The 18,497-nt window shown below is 48.4% G+C and overlaps 1 protein-coding gene across 5 annotated transcripts in view; it reads right to left on the bottom strand.

Annotated features, from left to right (window-relative positions):
- Window positions 1–18,497, bottom strand: part of ARHGAP40 (Rho GTPase activating protein 40) — a 151,580-nt gene that overhangs the window by 26,591 nt on the left and 106,492 nt on the right. For all 5 annotated transcript variants that reach the window (XM_073683794.1, XM_073683795.1, XM_073683796.1 and 2 more), the window contains exons 3-5: window positions 5,768–5,988; window positions 4,266–4,347; window positions 534–658 (exon numbers count right to left, since the gene is read on the bottom strand). In XM_073683794.1, the coding sequence (XP_073539895.1) occupies window positions 534–658; window positions 4,266–4,347; window positions 5,768–5,988 (428 nt within the window). The remainder of the gene's footprint in view (window positions 1–533; window positions 659–4,265; window positions 4,348–5,767; window positions 5,989–18,497) is intronic.

Here is an 18,497-nt window from a genome sequence, read left to right as displayed (position 1 = left end):
GGGGGGGGCCCCCAAAAATTTCTTGCACAGGGGCCCACTACAGTCTGTGTCCGCCCCTGGGATGAAGTAAATGCAGCTGAACAGCAGCTGTCAGGACAGCTGCCCTGTCCTGCTGCAGGGCGTGATGGGGCCTCAGTGATGCGGCTCCTGGCACAGCACATTATGTGGGGCTCCTGGCATAGCTCCTGGCGGGGACCTGGTCTACACTATATGATAAGTATGCACTAAACTCCAAATCCCTCCATTACCCCGCCCCCATATGACCAAAGCCCCGCCCACCCCACCCCCTCCTTGCTGGGCCATGGAAAAATGATCTTGCTTCAAGCCGGTCCCTGGTGCAAAAAAGGTTGGGGACCACTGCTCTACATAATAGGTCATTTTCTTTCATTTTAAAGTGCCAGTTAGGGGGAATATATGGAAAGTTTCTTTTCAGTCACCTATGTAACCCGTAGTGAGTGGATTGTATGGGATCACAGGACAATTCCTTGCAATGTGCAATGTGATAGACATGTACAGAGAGTAGAGACACTTACAGGTAGAGACTCAGGTTGCCAGGCTGATTTGCTATTCTCATTATGACCAAATGCTGCTTGTTCTGAATAAGCCACGTCCATGTTGTGGACATTAGATGCCTCAGAACTCTTTAACCTGGAAGGAGCTTTAATGTAAAAGGAAATTAATTATACAAAATTGATCTACGGCACCTCTGCCAGAGCAAGAATAAAATGCAACTTCAATAGCCCCATATTATACCATCCAGTTAGCATCCCTTTCCTGCAGAGCCTATTTTCTATACATTGTCCTAATCCCACTGCTCTACATGATCATACATATATGATATTAAAGATGTGTCTGACAGGATATCAAGACTCTTCAGACCTACAGATCACTACCCATTCCTGCTAATACATGTGGGGATAAATGACACCGCAAGAAAGGACCTGGAAACCATCTGCAGTGACTTTGAAGACTTAGGCAAGAAAGTGAAAGAATTGGGAGCGCAGGTGGTCTTCTCATCCATCCTCCCAGTGGATGGCCATGGAACAATGAGGTGGAATAAGATTCTACAGGTGAACAACTGGCTACGTCGATGGTGCCGTCAACAAGGATTTGGATTTCTGGATCACGGAATGAATTACCTATACTATGGACTACTTGCTAGAGATGGGGTGCACCTTACGAAGACTGGAAAACATGTATTTGGAAGTCGCCTTGCTACACTCATCAGAAGAGCTTTAAACTAGAACAATGTGGGAAGGGAAGCAAAAGGCCAGAAAAAGCCATACAGCTGACAAATACTATTCAGATCTCTGCTACTGGAAGTGGAAAAGAAGAACAAAGACAAAACAATTTAAATAATAAAAATATGGGAGGAAGAGAAACCAATCACAAACTAAAATGTTTTTATACAAATGCACAAAGCATGGGCAACAAACAAGGAGAATTGGAACTACTAATGCAGGAAAAGGAATATGATGTCATTGGAATCACTGAAACTTGGTGGGACGATACACATGATTGGAATAAAAGGCTAAAAGGATACAACTTATTTGCAAGAAACAGACTTGATAAACGAGGAGGAGGTGTTGCATTGTATGTTAGAAAAGCGTATATCTGCACAGAGATTGAAGCTTCAGAGACTGGGAGTTCTGTGGAAACTGTTTGGGTAAGAATACAAGGAGAGAACAACGGAAAGGACACCATTGTAGGCATTTACTACAGGCCACCTGGGCAAGCTGAAGATATGGATGAACTCTCTATGTATCAAATGACCAAGTTCTCCAAAAAATATGACGTAGTGGTCATGGGAGATTTCAACTATCCAGACATTTGTTGGGAATCTCTCTCAAGTAAAACTAACAGGTCAAGCAAATTCTTATCCTCTCTTGCTGACAACTTTATCTTCCAAAAGGTAGGGGAGAAAACAAGGGGATCTGCTACTTTGGATCTAATCCTTATAAACAGTGAGGAAATGGTTGAGGAGGTAAAGGTGGCTGGGACCCTAGGAGGCAGCGATCATGCTATTATAGAATTTTGGATAACTAGAGGAGGAAGACATGTGAAGACTCAAACTTCAAGGTTAGATTTTAGAAAGGCAGATTTTAAGAGACTCAGAAAGAGAATAGGAGGGATCCAATGGCTGGATGTCCTTAAGGACAAAAATGTCCAGGAAGGATGGGAAATTTTTAAAAATGAGATTCTCAAAGCACAATCATTAACAATCCCGAAAAGTAGGAAGAATGGGAAGCATTTAAGGAAACCAGGATGGATGAACACAGAACTTAAACACATGCTAAAAAGAAAGAAAGAAATGTTTATTAAATGGAAAGAGGGAGGCATATCTAAAGAAGATTATAATGCAGTCTGCAGATCCTGCAGGGCACGTATCAGGTTAGCTAAAGCTGACAATGAATTAAAGCTTGCAAGAGATGTCAAAAGCAATAAAAAAGGATTTTGGGGGTATGTCAAAAGTAAAAGAAAAGTCAAAGATGCTATAGGATTTTTACAGGATGAAAATGGAGAAATGGTAAGAGGATGTTGAGAAGGCCGAACTTTTTAATTCCTATTTTGCATCTGTTTTCTCTCAGAAAGAAAATGTAACATCAACTGATCTTCACTGTCCTTTTAAAGGAATAGAGGAATCCAAGTTATCTGTAAACAGAAAGATTGTGAGGGAATATTTAGCTAACATAAATGAGTTCAAGTCTCCAGGTCCAGATGAATTACACCCCAGAGTACTGAAGGAGATCGTAGAAGAAATTTTAGAACCACTCTCCATAATCTTTGAAAATTCTTGGAGAACAGGAGAAGTCCCAGAAGACTGGAGAAGAGCAAATGTTGTTCCTATCTTCAAAAAGGGGAAGAAGGTGGACCCAGGGAACTATAGGCCGGCGAGTCTGACTTCTATACCAGGAAAGATCTTTGAACAAATTATTAAACAACATGTATGTAAGTACATGGATAAGAATGAAGTGATTAACCAGAGTCAGCATGGGTTTGTAACTAACAAGTCATGTCAGACTAACTTAATTTCCTTCTATGACAGAATCACTGACTGGGTGGATCAGGGAAATGCTGTAGATATAGTATATCTTGACTTCAGCAAAGCATTTGACAAAGTATCTCACACCATCCTTATTGAAAAAATGACCAAGTATGCAATGGACCAGGCAACTGTTAGGTGGATTCATAACTGGCTTAGTGATCGGACTCAAAGGGTGGTTGTAAATGGCTTCACATCCAGCTGGATGAATGTCTCAAGTGGGGTACCACAGGGCTCCGTCCTGGGACCTGTATTGTTCAACATCTTTATCAATGATTTAGATGAAGGAATTGAGGGTAAACTGATTAAATTTGCTGATGACACAAAGCTAGGAGGGATAGCTAATACTAGAGAAGAGAGAGAGAGGATTCAAAAAGACCTAAATAAACTGGAGCAGTGGGCAGCAACCAACAGAATGGTTTTAACAGGGAAAATGCAAAGTACTACATCTGGGCAATAAAAATGAAAAAAGCATATACAGAATGGGAGGAATAGAGCTAAGCAACAGTACATGTGAAAAAGACTTAGGTATACTAATAGATCATAGACTGAACATGAGTCAACAGTGTGATGCTGCAGCAAAAAAGGCAAATACAATTCTGGGATGTATTAACAGAAGCATACAGTCTAGATCACGTGAAGTCATTATCGGTCTTTACTCCTCTTTGGTCAGACCTCATCTGGAATACTGTGTACAGTTTTGGGCACCACATTTTAAAAAAGACATAGACAAACTGGAGCAAGTTCAGAGAAAAGCGACCAGAATGGTGACTGGTCTGCAAACCATGTCCTATGAGGAACGGTTGCAGGATTTGGGAATGTTTAGCTTGCAAAAAAGAAGACTGAGAGGAGACTTAATAGCTGTCTACAAATATGTCAAGGGCTGTCACATTGTAGAAGGATCATCTTTATTCTCATTTGCACAAGGAAAGACTAGAAGCAATGGGATGAAACTAAATGGGAGGAGACACAGATTAGATATTAGAAAAAACTTTTTGACAGTTAGGGTGATTAATGAGTGGAACAGGCTGCCACGAGAGGTGGTGAGTTCCCCTTCAATGGACGTCTTCAAACAGAGGCTGGAAAGACATCTGTCTGAGATGATCTAGTGAATCCTGCTTTGAGCAGGGGGTTGGACCAGATGACCCAGGAGGTCCCTTCCAACTCTACCATTCTATGATTCTATGATTCTATGATATACGGATTAATAAAAGGTGCTTACATTTTGTTGTGTTCTCCATGAAACCATGTGTGTCGCCTGAGCCTTTCCTTTCGTCCGTTCCATTCTCCTCCATAACAATGTTCTGTATGAAGAGATTAGAAATAAATTGAAAACAGAAAACGAAAAAAAGGTGTCGAATATTGTTAAACTAACAACATGCAATTATTTCAGAATGTTAATGAGTACCAATCATATTGAAGAAAATACACAAACACCAGGAAATGTAAGACCTTCAGTTATTTATTATCAATTAGATGACAATAATAATGGCCTCCATTACAGGTCCTACATCAATCCTTGTCAGGATCAAGAGATGACCTGAATGTCCCCTTTCAAGTTTGTTCTTGCTTTCTGAGTTTGTCCCCCACATGTTGCCCTACTGCGGTTATCCCTGATTGATATATGCATCCATTTTGCCATAGGAGCAGCACCAGATCCTGCCATCGGCACTGGTCTCTATGAAGATGTAAGAAGAAAAATCCAACATCAGCACAGGCCTATGCAGGGCTCAATGCAGCGCCGTGCCGCTATCCTCCAAGCCTCACAGAGAGACTGGACTGGTCGGGAAAAGACAGACAAGTGTATCATTCCTAAGTGGAAGAGTTATCCCGTATCCTAGTAGAAGATATTTTTGATTGCAGAAGTTAGTTTATACTGTTGCTGCAGCTTACATTCAGTAGTCCTATAAAAGGATGGCATCCCTTTTCAAAAGGACTTGGACTAAAAATGAATTTGCTACCTTGGGGACCATACTCCATTTTTGCACAGAGCATTATGCCATGGCCGAGGGCAGCTGGGACCTGCGAAAATAATAGTGTAGCTGCCATGAGAACCCAAAGAGGCTCAGAGACAAGAGGTACCCTACAAGTTGCATATTGACAGGGCAGGCTGTGGCAGAGAATAGTCTCCGGGACCCGTGGGCCAACAGTCACTTTGTCCCAGCTTGGTGGGGTTGACTACTCTTTTTTCAAAGGGGCCACATTTGGATGCAACTTATGTGATTGATAGCATTTCCTAGCGATATCCTCCAAAGACCATAATAAGGGTACGTCATTCAAAAATTTACGATCACTAGGTGATGACAGCAGTGGCGATTTTATTTACTAATGCTGCATTTAGACAGGCAGATTATAGGGGAATGAGTCTCTATGAATGCAATTTCACGAATATCAGGTAGTCAATACAGATAGGCACACACCTACTCGTCGGTATTGGAAGCACATTATCTTCTGTAGACAGCAGGTGTGCTGTCGAGGACATGATATTCTATATGTGAACAGAACAATCATATTAATGATCATCTTGTGCGCATAGAATGGAGGTCAGCTTGCCTAAACAGGTCATTAAACAACCGTAGATTAGTGTACATGTAGTCAATCAGCAGATGATTTATGGAGGCTGTCAACAAATGTAAACCCGCATAAGTGTATTTGAATTTGGAGGCAATGGAATAATATTTGCTATAGATATCATGGGTTATCACAAAAGTTGAGGATGCTCACAGTTTTGCTGGCTCTGTTGAACACGTCCCTGACATCTCGTGTTTGTTGTTTGGACCGCTTCTGAGAGGATCGGTTATAGCTGTCGATGCGACGCTGTACAGCTAAGGTCTGTGTTCGTGTAAGGGTCGATAAGATTAAGACGTTGTCTTCTGTAGGACTCTGGTCTCCAATAAGAGGGGAAAGGCCGGTGTCTTGTAGCCAATCTGCTTCAGCTTCTCCTTCTAAAAATAAGGAAAGGGGACTTTTGTGACAAATGGTTAAAATCTGGTTATTGTATGCACAAATATCCCCCATTAAGTACTGTCATTTTTAGGTTTACACCATTATCTCTCCTCTTCCTTGTAGAAAGTATATTTTTAACTTGATGCTATTATCAATAAATGTTTCTGTATTAAAAAGAGGTCTTCTTAAATTAGAGAAAAAAAATACCTGAACATCATTCGTGTCCATGGGCTCAGACTAGTACAGCAATAGAACTCAACTCACTAGAATAGGGATGGGCTGAAATGCCTCACAGCCGAAGGACAAGAGGTGCGTTTTTTTTAGAGAGTACTTCTGTGTAATCCCACGTGGCCCTTTTGGGGCTGGAGGTTATCTGGGGATAGTTCATCACATGGCAATAAGTAGTCAAATTGACCCGAGAGTGACAACTGCATAGAAATAGATGAAAATAATACACAAACATGTCATGCTCGGGTCGGGAGAGCTGCCAGCCAGTCCATGCACCGCGTTTCGCCCTTGGTCCAATTTATACGGCTGTTTGACTGCTTCATACTATGCCCCACCGATAACTCTGACATTTGCTGAATAACTGTCCAACTTTTACCACCAATTAAAATATATTCTCCTCCAAAGCCAAAATTATGCAAAAAATAAATATTCCTCATTTTTTCTCATCCCCATGCACATAAAAGGGGTTTAGTTTAAAGTGGCCCTATGACCTTTCTCCATAAATATAGCGTAAACCTGCCCAGAACCCCTCTATCTCGAGAGGAGAGATCAGTGCCTTCACAAGCAAAAAAAGGAAGACAACAAAGAACTGGACTCGCATGTCCAAGATGACATTTGTAAGGTGGAGTAAAGCAATGCCCAGACGTCGGTCTCATTTTGATTTGCCTTAACTGAATAAATGAGTTAAAGTAGTACTCCGGCAATTTTTTTTCTATTCTCTACCCCCTTCGCTATAGTTATTATGTGCCTAGTACATGTTTTAAAATACTTTCAGATCACTTCCATTCTCAGCACTGCTCAGATCCATTTTTGCATCACATGATTGCAGTTCTGACTAGTTAGTTCACACAGTATCTCCTGTATGGCCTGGAAGTCATTTTATCAATTTAAGTCTATGAGGCTCAGATTTGAGGCTTATAAAGATTTGCATTGAGAAAGTTACTACCGGTCCACACCTAAGTCATGATGCGAGCCAGCTAGTCACAATTGCAGTCACAAGGTGCAAAAGTGTCTGAGCCATGCTAGGAATGGAAGATGGCATATGTGTCACCCCAGGCCTGGATACCACAAATAATAAAGGCTGTGTCTGAGAGCAGGAGGGAGGTTCCCTGGTTAGGGACAATTAGCATGCAGCACCTCCTGTCCCAGGCCAGTAGGGGGAGCAGGCTGCCCTATAAAAGCTGGAACTGGGGGCAGGGTTAGAGAGACCTGGGAGACCTGAGACCCTGACCGAGTCTAGTCCCAGAGAGTAAGGGTCAGCAGCAAGCTGAGGAGGTCGTGAGGCAGTGGAGGAACTGCTAGCCAGGGACATACGGCGCAGAGAGCCTGTCCTGGCAGAGAGGGAGAACCATCTAACCGGACATTGAGGTCCAATGCTGTAAAGACTAAGTCCAGCAGCAAAGAACCAATCCGCGAGGGATTTCATGTGCCTTGGCCTAAGAAGCCCGGAGGCTCCGCCACAACAGAAGGGACCAGCAAAGCCAAGAGAGGCCAGAGGTAAAAGGAGCCCAAGTTGGAAGCCATACGGGCGAGAATACATGGCACGCTCAGGGACGTGGGCTAATGTGACACCCCAGGGGTCTGGTTGCCACAGTGATAGAGATATTATGTCTGAGAGCAGGTGGGAGGTCCTTTGGTCAGGGATCCTGTGCATGCCACACCTCCTGCCCAGTCTTGGGAGGGGAAGAACTTCCCCTGTATAAACCCTGGGCTGAGGCAGGGTTAGTCAGTCAAGGAGAGTAGAGACAAGAAACAGTCACAGGAAGAAACAGCAGAAGCTCAGTGGGAGCAATACTACTACAAGTCAGGGGCTGGCAGCTGCAGAGCTCGCCCTGACTGAGAAGCTTTCTTACCGGACCCGGCGTCCGAGGCTGTGGGGACTAACTCTTACCCAGCAGCAGAAGCCGACCGGCAGGGGATTTCAGGTCCTCAGGCCCAGAAACCCGAAGGCACGGTCACACGCGTGGGACCAGCACCGCCATCGTGGAGCGGAAGCCATTAGAAGGCCCCGAGTCACCGGCCATACGGGTGAGCACCACACGGTACACTCAGGGACGTGGGCTACTTATATCCGCTTCTAGCAAGGTAGCCAGAAGAGTACAGTCAGTTTGGGAGGCCTACAACTCCGCCTGGCCAGGGGAGATCCCATCTGCTCAAGGACTGACCAGTTACCGTTCACTAGCAAGTACTCCGGGAGGGTCTATCGTTGTTACCAGTAAAGACCCTGAATTACACCGCACCGTCTCTGAGTGGTTCCTGCTACCCCCATCATCCACATCTGCTGCCCTGAGGCCATACCCCTCCCGTTGGGGGTTATACCATCTACGCTGCACCATCCATCCACCGGCCTCAGCGGACTGTCCTGCAGCGGCAGCTCCATAGCTGCATTCAACGGGTGGCGTAGTCGTCCTACATCTACCGCTGTTACATCGCCGCTCAGTTTGACTCCCTGGGCACGGACCGGGTCACCGCCACGAGACTACAACCCTCAAGAGATCCGGCTCCGGGTAAGCTCCCGCGTGCGCAACGCAGCGCGACACAGGCCCAGGGGCGCGTCAACTTTGGCGTAGTCGGCAGGATTTCGTGCCCGCAACCACCGGGTACTGCGTGCCTGAAAAAGAGACTTTTCAAACTTACCTGTGGTGAAGATTCCCGCCATCCGGCGCCATCTTCTGCCTTCTTCCCGCCATCTGTGAAGTTTCCCGCCATCCGGCGCCATCTTCTGCCTTCTTCCCGCCATCCGTGGAGTTTTCCCGCCATTGGACGCCATCTTGAGGACGCCGCGCGGGAAGAAGAGGGGCGTGGACTCCGAAAGCGCGCGAGAACTGAAGCCCCGCCTCACGTCCGGACGTTGCGTAAGGTCCTGGAAGGAGCCCAGCAGACGCCGACGTCACAGGAGCGCGACGGAAGGTCCTCAACCCTGACGATCCACTGCGGAGCCGCGGCCTACGGAAGAGGATCATCGCAAGGTAGGCCACGGTCCACTAGGGGGGAGGAAGATGTCGGATACGGAGGAGAGCTTCACTGCCTCAACCCCCGCCAGCGCTACCGCTGCTGCAGTTATGCCCTTCACCATGCCCTATATCCCGGGAGCAGCTTGGCTACCCCAGTACTCAGGGGAGTCACATACCCTGCATGACTTTAGAGAAAAGCTGGATAGCCTCTTCCAGGTGTACCCCCTCACAGAAGAGCAAAAAGTGAGCATCCTGGTGGCCCAACTAACCGGGGCAGCCAAAAGGGAAGTAAAATCCTGGCCACCTGGGAGGAAGACTGTCGCAGGGATACTAACCCGGCTGAAGGACACCTTTGATATCCGCACCTCAGCCGAGATTAAGCTTAGATTCTACGGGTGCAAGCAGCGAGCGCATGAGAGTATAAAGGACTATGCACTAAACCTACAAGAGGCCCTGAGGGCCATTAAGCAGACCTACCCTGATGGAGTGGGAAACGAGGACAGGCTGTTGACCGAACAGTTTATAGAGGGACTGTATTGTAATACCCACCGAACCCAGTTGCGGGCAATGGCCTTACAGGATCCCCATCTGGGCTTTGCACAGTTCAAGGACAGAGCCATCCGGGTGCTCCGAGAACCGGCACCGGGTGGCGTTGTGACCCACAGGCGCCCAGCTATCACTTACCACCAGGAGGCGGCGCCCTTGTCGGCAGGGCCTGTGGGAGCTGATGCGCAGGCTTTGGACAATGACCCGGCTCCAGACCTACACCATCAGGTCCAAGAGCTAGCTAAGAGCGTTGCTGCGCTAACCCGAACTGTGCAGTCTTTACAGGCTTCCACCCCAGGGAAGATCCAGCTGGCATCCGGACCGGAGGACATCCCGTGGCGTCGACCAAGGAGGACCCCACCGGCCAGAGGAAGACCCAGTGACCGATACAGCGAAGACGGACGACCCATCTGCCGCCGCTGCAATCAACCCGGACATATGGCAAGGTACTGTTCTTTAAACGGGCACAACCTGGGGTAGAGGGCCAACCCCCAGGAAAAAGATCACCAGGCCCATCGAACTGGCGCGACAGATATGTGGGAGGACGTCCAGTCTTGCCTGTGGTACTGGATGGCATTCCCATGAGTGCCCTACTGGACACCGGGTCACAGGTCACCACCATCCCGTACGTGCTCTTTAAGCAGTACTGGAATGACTCGGATATTACCCGCTACCCTGACGACGACTTGAGTATCATCGCCAGCAATGGCCAGCCCGTGCCACAGATCGGATTTAAAGAGGTGACCATCAAAATCGGTAGAGTCGAACTGGCAGCACAGGGACTGATCATTGTAGATATTGACAAACATGAGAGTCACCCAAAAATAACTCTAGGAACTAATGTAATTGAAAATTGTCTTGCAGAGGTGATTTTCCTTTTACAGCAGGTTGCCAAGAACGCCAGCTCCGGCGAGCAGCGGGTGCTCCAGAAAGAGATCCGGGCACTGATGCGACGGCAACAGGTGGAACTCTCCGGCGGTGAGATTGGTAGCGTAAGAATGTGTGACCCTTTTCCTATTGCCATGCCCCCAAAAAGTGAAATGATGATTTGGTGCCGGGCAGCTATTGGTCTGAGAGGTAGAGATTACCAGGCAATGGTAGAACCAGTTTACTCAGACAGTAGGCCCACCATCTTGACAGCACGGGGGGTGGTTAATGTACGCCATGGGAGGGTGCCCGTTCGCATAATCAATATTGGGAAGAGGGAAGTGTACCTGCCCCGGTATGCCACGCTAGCCAAATTATATACCATTAACCAAAATGCTATACAATCTGTGGAACCCTTGCCTCCATCTCACCCGGAGGAAGGTAATGGCTCTAAGAAAACAAAGGAGGACTGGTGTCAGCAACTACATTTGGGTACTGACTCCACTCCCTCACATCAGAAACAGGGAGTCTATCGGGTGGTTCAAGAGTACGAGAGAGTGTTTAGTAAACACCCGTTAGACTTCGGGCGAGTCAAGGGGGTAGAACACCACATCCCCACGGGAGACCATCCTCCCATAAAAGAGAGGTATCGACCCGTACCCCCTGCACACTACCAACATGCCAAGGGGATGCTTAGAGACATGAAGGAGGCTGGGGTAATCAGGGATAGCTGTAGCCCCTGGGCAGCTCCACTAGTCTTAGTCAGAAAAAAAGACAACACCATGAGGATGTGTGTAGATTACCGGAAAATCAACCGTATCACACACAAGGATGCGTACCCCTTACCAAGGATAGAGGAGTCATTGGCTGCTTTAAGATCTGCTAACTTCTTCTCTACCTTGGATCTCACTAGCGGGTACTGGCAGGTTCCTGTAGCAGAGGCGGACCGGGAGAAGACCGCATTCACCACCCCGATGGGACTTAGTGAGTTCACCTGCATGCCGTTCGGACTCTGCAACGCACCAGGAACCTTCCAACGACTAATGGAGTGTTGTCTGGGCCACAGAAACTTCGAGACGGTCCTGTTGTACCTGGACGATGTCATCGTATATTCCAAGACGTATGAGGACCACCTGAAACACCTGGCGGAAGTGTTCGAAGCTCTGGCGAGTTACGGCCTAAAGGTGAAACCCTCCAAGTGTCACCTCCTGAAGCCAAAGGTGCAGTACCTGGGACACGTGGTGAGCGCTGACGGAGTGGCTCCCGACCCTGATAAGATCACCGCAATTAAGGAATGGCCAAGCCCCTCCAGCGTAAAAGAAGTGCGGCAGTTCCTCGGGTTGGTAGGCTACTACCGAAGGTTTATTCCCGGTTTCACCAAAAAGGCAGCACCTATGCAGGACCTCCTGATAGGCCAGTCCCGGAAGGCCAAGAACCAGAAGCCGCCCTTCAAATGGGAGGAGCTGGAAGAAGAGTCCTTCCGCCAGCTGAAGATGGCCCTCACGGGGGACGAAATCCTGGCGTACCCGGATTATAGCCAGCCCTTTATCCTCTACACCGACGCCAGTAACATCGGGCTAGGAGCCGTACTGTCCCAGATCCAGCAGGGGAAGGAACGAGTAATCGCCTACGCCAGCCGAAAGCTGCGACCCACCGAAAGGAATCCCGAGAATTACAGCTCATTTAAGCTAGAGTTCCTGGCCGTAGTATGGGCAGTCACCGAGCGCTTTAAGCATTACCTCGCTTCTTCCCGGTTCACCGTGTACACGGATAACAACCCGTTGACACACCTGGACACGGCAAGACTCGGTGCCCTGGAGCAGAGGTGGATGGCCCGTCTGTCCAACTACGAGTTCACAATCAAATACCGGGCCGGACGCTCCAATACCAACGCGGACGCCCTGTCCAGGATGCCCAACCTGCCGGACGAAGGAGAAGATCCGGAGGGACTGGAAGAAGTTGAACTCCCTGCATTCCACCGTCATGGGACTATCCAGTACTCCCACCGGGTAAGGAGTAAGCAGGCTGCTACGTTGAACCCCTTACCTCACTACAACTGGGCGGAAACGCAAGACAGCGACCCTGCCGTCCGACTGGTGAAGGAGATGCTGACTCGCCCGGAGGCTTGCCTTGAACCAGACGCTCCGGAGGAAGCCAAACAACTATGGGCAGAGAGGAGTCGACTGTTCCTTTACAAGGGGAAGTTGTGCCGCAGAATGGTTAACTCCCGGACGCATGAACTACTCTGGCAAGTAGTGGTGCCACGAAGAGACGCAGCCATGGTGATGGAGGCATACCACGACGGAGCTGGACACTTCGGGTGGAAGAAGCTGGAGTTCCTGCTGCGCGAGCGATTCCACTGGGTAGGCATGAGGGGAACCATTGAGAAGTGGTGCAGAGACTGTGGCCCGTGCAACCTAAGAAGGAAGGATCGTGCCAGCCAGAAGACTCCCCTGCAGTCCATCGTCACCCGGCAGCCGTTGGAACTGGTAGCCTTGGATCATGTAAAACGGACCCCAAGCAGAAGTGGCTACGTCTACGCACTAACCATCGTGGATCACTACTCCCGGTTCTTGGTTGTCGTCCCCGTCAAGGACTTAACCGCTCGAACAGCAGCTAGAGCCTTCCAGCAGCATTTCTGCCGTCCACACGGGTACCCGGACCAAGTGTTGACAGACCAGGGACCTGCCTTTGAAGCGGAGGTCTTCCAAGAATTCTGCACTCTGTATGGCTGCCGGAAGATAAGGACGACACCCTATCATCCGCAAACTAATGGACTTTGTGAGAAAATGAACCAGGTGGTAATGGATCTTCTGAAAACGTTGCCCCTGGAAGAACGCAGTCTGTGGCCTGAGAAGCTGCCCGATCTGGTGGACCTATACAACCACATCCCGGTAGGTTCCACCAACTGTACCCCGGCTTACCTAATGAGGGCAAGACCTGGTAAGTTACCTGTTGACCTGGAAATGGGAGTCCTGACACCCGAGGACACTTCACCAGAAGCAGACTGGGACACAGAGAGGCAGCAGCAGTACCGGAGAGTACAGGAGAGCGTGGAGCGAAGTCTCTGTCAGGCTAGGGAAAGACAAGAGAAAACTTACAACCAGTATGCTCCCGCTGTTCCCCTGGTACCCGGAGAGCAGGTCTTGAAGAGGAAGAGACGGCTCCACAAGTTGGACGACCAGTGGGAGAAGGACCCGTACACCGTACTGCCCTCAAGCCACGAGAACCCGAAGGTTTGTACCATCAGTAAAGACGGAGGGGAAACTACAGCCATTGTATCCCGGGACCACCTGAAGAAGTGTCCCGAACAACTGAGGAACCCTGAAGAGGAACAAGAAGACCATCGACCCGTAGAGGAAAGGGAAGATATGGTTAGTACTGTGCTCGGGGACTTCCCTCGGTCTTGGACTCAAGTCGATGGTGCAGCTGTGGTACCCGTACTCACCTTCCTCCAACCAGCATCCCAAGCACCTACGGAGCAACAGGTAGAGCTGGAAGAACAGCCGGTCCAGGAGGCAGAAGACCCCACACCCGCAGACCAGGAGGATCAACCCTCTGCTTGCAGTGAGCCTGCCATATCCCTAGTGAGCCAAAGAGCCGGTAGACAGCTGCCCAGTTTACCCTTGACAGCTCCTACACCCTGTAGTTCAGGGCCAGACAGTCAGCTCCGTAGGTCCACTAGGGCCACTAGGGGCCAGTTACCCGCACGCTGGAGGATTTGAAGTGTATAAATTGTTTTATTTATGTTTATCTGTGTATTGTTGCTTGTGTATAATTTTGTGTTTCCAGTTATTTTTAGGAATCCTTGGTGGATTTACCGGGAATCCTTGTACATAGTTGGAGCGTAACCCAGGATGGACTAGAGACTGTTAAGGACTCGGGGTAGGACAGACCCCTACCTGGTTACGTCTCCCTGTTTTGGTGAAATGGACACCTTGCTTTCTTCAAAGACTGCACCCGGTTACGGACATGCCGTGACCACCTTTATGTGTTTCTTTATTGTATTGTTATATCTTGTTATGTTTTTCTAAAATATGTTTAGTCCCGGAGTACTAAATTTCACTAGGGGGGAATGTGACACCCCAGGGGTCTGGTTGCCACAGTGATAGAGATATTATGTCTGAGAGCAGGTGGGAGGTCCTTTGGTCAGGGATCCTGTGCATGCCACACCTCCTGCCCAGTCTTGGGAGGGGAAGAACTTCCCCTGTATAAACCCTGGGCTGAGGCAGGGTTAGTCAGTCAAGGAGAGTAGAGACAAGAAACAGTCACAGGAAGAAACAGCAGAAGCTCAGTGGGAGCAATACTACTACAAGTCAGGGGCTGGCAGCTGCAGAGCTCGCCCTGACTGAGAAGCTTTCTTACCGGACCCGGCGTCCGAGGCTGTGGGGACTAACTCTTACCCAGCAGCAGAAGCCGACCGGCAGGGGATTTCAGGTCCTCAGGCCCAGAAACCCGAAGGCACGGTCACACGCGTGGGACCAGCACCGCCATCGTGGAGCGGAAGCCATTAGAAGGCCCCGAGTCACCGGCCATACGGGTGAGCACCACACGGTACACTCAGGGACGTGGGCTACTTATATCCGCTTCTAGCAAGGTAGCCAGAAGAGTACAGTCAGTTTGGGAGGCCTACAACTCCGCCTGGCCAGGGGAGATCCCATCTGCTCAAGGACTGACCAGTTCCCGTTCACTAGCAAGTACTCCGGGAGGGTCTATCGTTGTTACCAGTAAAGACCCTGAATTACACCGCACCGTCTCTGAGTGGTTCCTGCTACCCCCATCATCCACATCTGCTGCCCTGAGGCCATACCCCTCCCGTTGGGGGTTATACCATCTACGCTGCACCATCCATCCACCGGCCTCAGCGGACTGTCCTGCAGCGGCAGCTCCATAGGTGCATTCAACGGGTGGCGTAGTCGTCCTACATCTACCGCTGTTACATCGCCGCTCAGTTTGACTCCCTGGGCACGGACCGGGTCACCGCCACGAGACTACAACCCTCAAGAGATCCGGCTCCGGGTAAGCTCCCGCGTGCGCAACGCAGCGCGACACAGGCCCAGGGGCGCGTCACTATTATACCACGAAGAGGGGAATAGTCAGAAAGAGCATAGAGAGCACGGTAGGCCTACACACTCACCCTGACCAGAGGGGCTTCCCGAGTGTTCTCAGACATCCAGGCCCCCTTCTAGCCGCTACTGTTGTTGGGTCATTACCATCTGTTACACTAAAGACCCTGAACTGTTTAAGCGGACTCTGCATTCTGACTATCGCGGCCGGAACTATCACCCCCAACATCCACCTACACTGCCCTGGGGCTACACTCCTCTCGTGGGGAGTTATACCATTCCTGTGCTGCTCACTAACACCAGCCTCAGCGGTCTGCCTTGCAGCGGCTGTTATCCCTGACCGCAATCCACGGGTGGTGTAGTCGGACATTCACAAATCTATAAATAGGCTGCCACAACATTGGTCTGACCACCCTGAGCCACGGGACCGGGTTGCCACTACTACCCCCATCAGCACCGTACACCAGAAGACCTGGTTTCGAGTACCCCATGGCCCAGGGGGCGAGTCACATACAGTATGCACATAATTACATAGTTATTATGGCAAAGGGGGTAGATAAAAATATATCTGATGAGCTGGAGGATGACCTTCACTATCAGACCCAACAGATTTCCTTTACTACCAGATAGTATGTATTTTCTAATCAATGCTCTGTGCCTGGCCAGCCTAATAAGCAGCAGGTCTACAAGATGACCTTGCCTTAGGTGGGACATGCTACTCCAATACTGTTGATACCTTTGGGTCAGATTTTCTTCATGAAATAGTAAAAAAAAAATACACCCACAAAATTGTATCTCCTAATTCTAACACTTATCAGGTCAGTGTTGATGAAATGCAATGAGTGATCTTCTGGTTATACTGCCAACAATACTGAAGCTCCAAGAAGTCTTTACTATATGTATAACAATCGAATAAATGACATTACAAAACCTAGTCTTGACCACTATATTTCTTTGCGCCCCCTATTAAATATTGTAATACACAAAGGTGTCAATAACATTGTACTGAAATTTCATGTAGAATAAAATTATAAAATAGATACAGCAAAAAAAAAAAAAATTATATATATACTATATATATATATATATATATATATATATATATACATATATATATATACATACATACAGAGTGACACTATAGCACAGCATTGTGGACAGTGACACCTTGTGGGTAAATGGTTTTCTGCAGGTCTGAGCAAGTTTGGTCAATTATAACGTACTGTACAGTCACGGGCAAACGTTTTGAAATGGTCAAAAATTTGGGTCATCAAAGAGTGCTGCCTCACTTTTAAGTTAAGATTGTTATGAAAAGAGATCAGGTGAATTGCAAAGCAAATCAAACGAACATTCATCAGATCATCAAGAACTTCAACGATAGAAATTCAATAGCTATGAAGAAGGCTTAAAAGTGCCCTAGAAAGTCCAGTAAATGCCAGGATGGTCTCCTCAAAAGGATTCAGTTCAACACTAGCGCAGAGCTTGCTCAGGAATGGCAGGAGGCAGGTGTCAGTGCATCTGCACGCATAGAAAGGCTGGTCTGGTGTCAAGGGCAGCAAAGAAGCCACTTCTATCCAAGAAACACATCAAGGGCAGACTGACATTTTGCAAGAAGTACAGAGATTGGACCGGACAGGACTGGGGTAAAGTTATCATTTCTGATAACCCCTCTTCAGACTGTTTGGTACATCTTGAAAAATGATCATCCTGAGACCACCAATGTGCGGGGATGCTTTTCATCCAAAGGAGTGGGCTCACTCACAATTTTTAATACACTAGAGCAGGGGTGCTGGTAGGTATAACTATTAGACCTGCAGCAACTAGGACAACTACCACAAGTTGTCAAGGAGGAATAACTAGAAGAATAATAAATATTCACACTTGGCTAATAGGCTAGGGTAGGACACAAAGATGGTTGAGTAGGAATATGTACTATAATAATAGTTTTTATTAACATTCATGGAAAAAAGGGGGTAGTGATGCTCATGCTTAGCTAGATCCGACGCACTGGCGTAATCCACATCAAGATGGTGGAGGTTCTGACATAGGTAGTCTGTAAGCTATATCACATAAATGGGTTATCCCCTTAAAAAAGAGAGAAAAGTATCTTTAATTTGTAAGAGAGAATGAGCGATGGCACAGAATCACATGAGCAGTATATAAGGGTACCTGTATCCATCAAAAAAGGAGATAGCAGTAAGTAGAGGTGTGTTCAACTGCGTTATAGCTAAGCTGATGGATAAATGTGACAGTTGGTACACATGCCAGATGATCACCCACTGGAGGATACCAGTATGGGAGTTTACCTTGTTAAGAGTGGGGTCAGGTCTTTACCCCTGCGACTTCCCGGATCAGCTGCGATGGAGCCAGCAGGCTTGTGCTTGGTGGTGAGTAGTCCGCTGTTTGGGTGTTCGCAGTGGCTGCAGAGGAGGTGGAGAAGGACTCGCCCATGGGGGATATTGGGGGAAGCTCGGTACCCAGGCCTTGACCTTCTATGGTATGTCACGGCAGTCGGCTCCCGGGCCCGTACCCTGGGGTCACTCTTTAAAAAAGGGGATTGTTAACAGTTTTGTCACCTGTGGTTCCCGGTAATGGTTACCGGCGCTGCTGCAGACCTCCGGGGGTGATGGGATGGCAGCTGGGATGTTTCTGCTCCCCACAGGCGGAGCGGGCCCCCGGGGCAGAGTTGATGGAAGGGATGCAGGTGAGAGGTGGCCCAGCCGGGTCAGGGGAGAATAACAGACACGCACACTGGGGGGAGGGGGGTTCGCTTTAGTACCTTTACTGGTGTAGACGGCAGGTACGGTCCATGGTACTTGATAGGAAAGGTGCACTTCTGGACTCTCC

Source organism: Phyllobates terribilis, unplaced genomic scaffold (genome assembly GCF_046119375.1).
Source record: "Phyllobates terribilis strain yellow unplaced genomic scaffold, ASM4611937v1 Scaffold_5__5_contigs__length_657084704, whole genome shotgun sequence".
Lineage (NCBI taxonomy): Eukaryota > Metazoa > Chordata > Amphibia > Anura > Dendrobatidae > Phyllobates > Phyllobates terribilis.
This window is presented reverse-complemented; position numbering and strand designations above follow the sequence as displayed.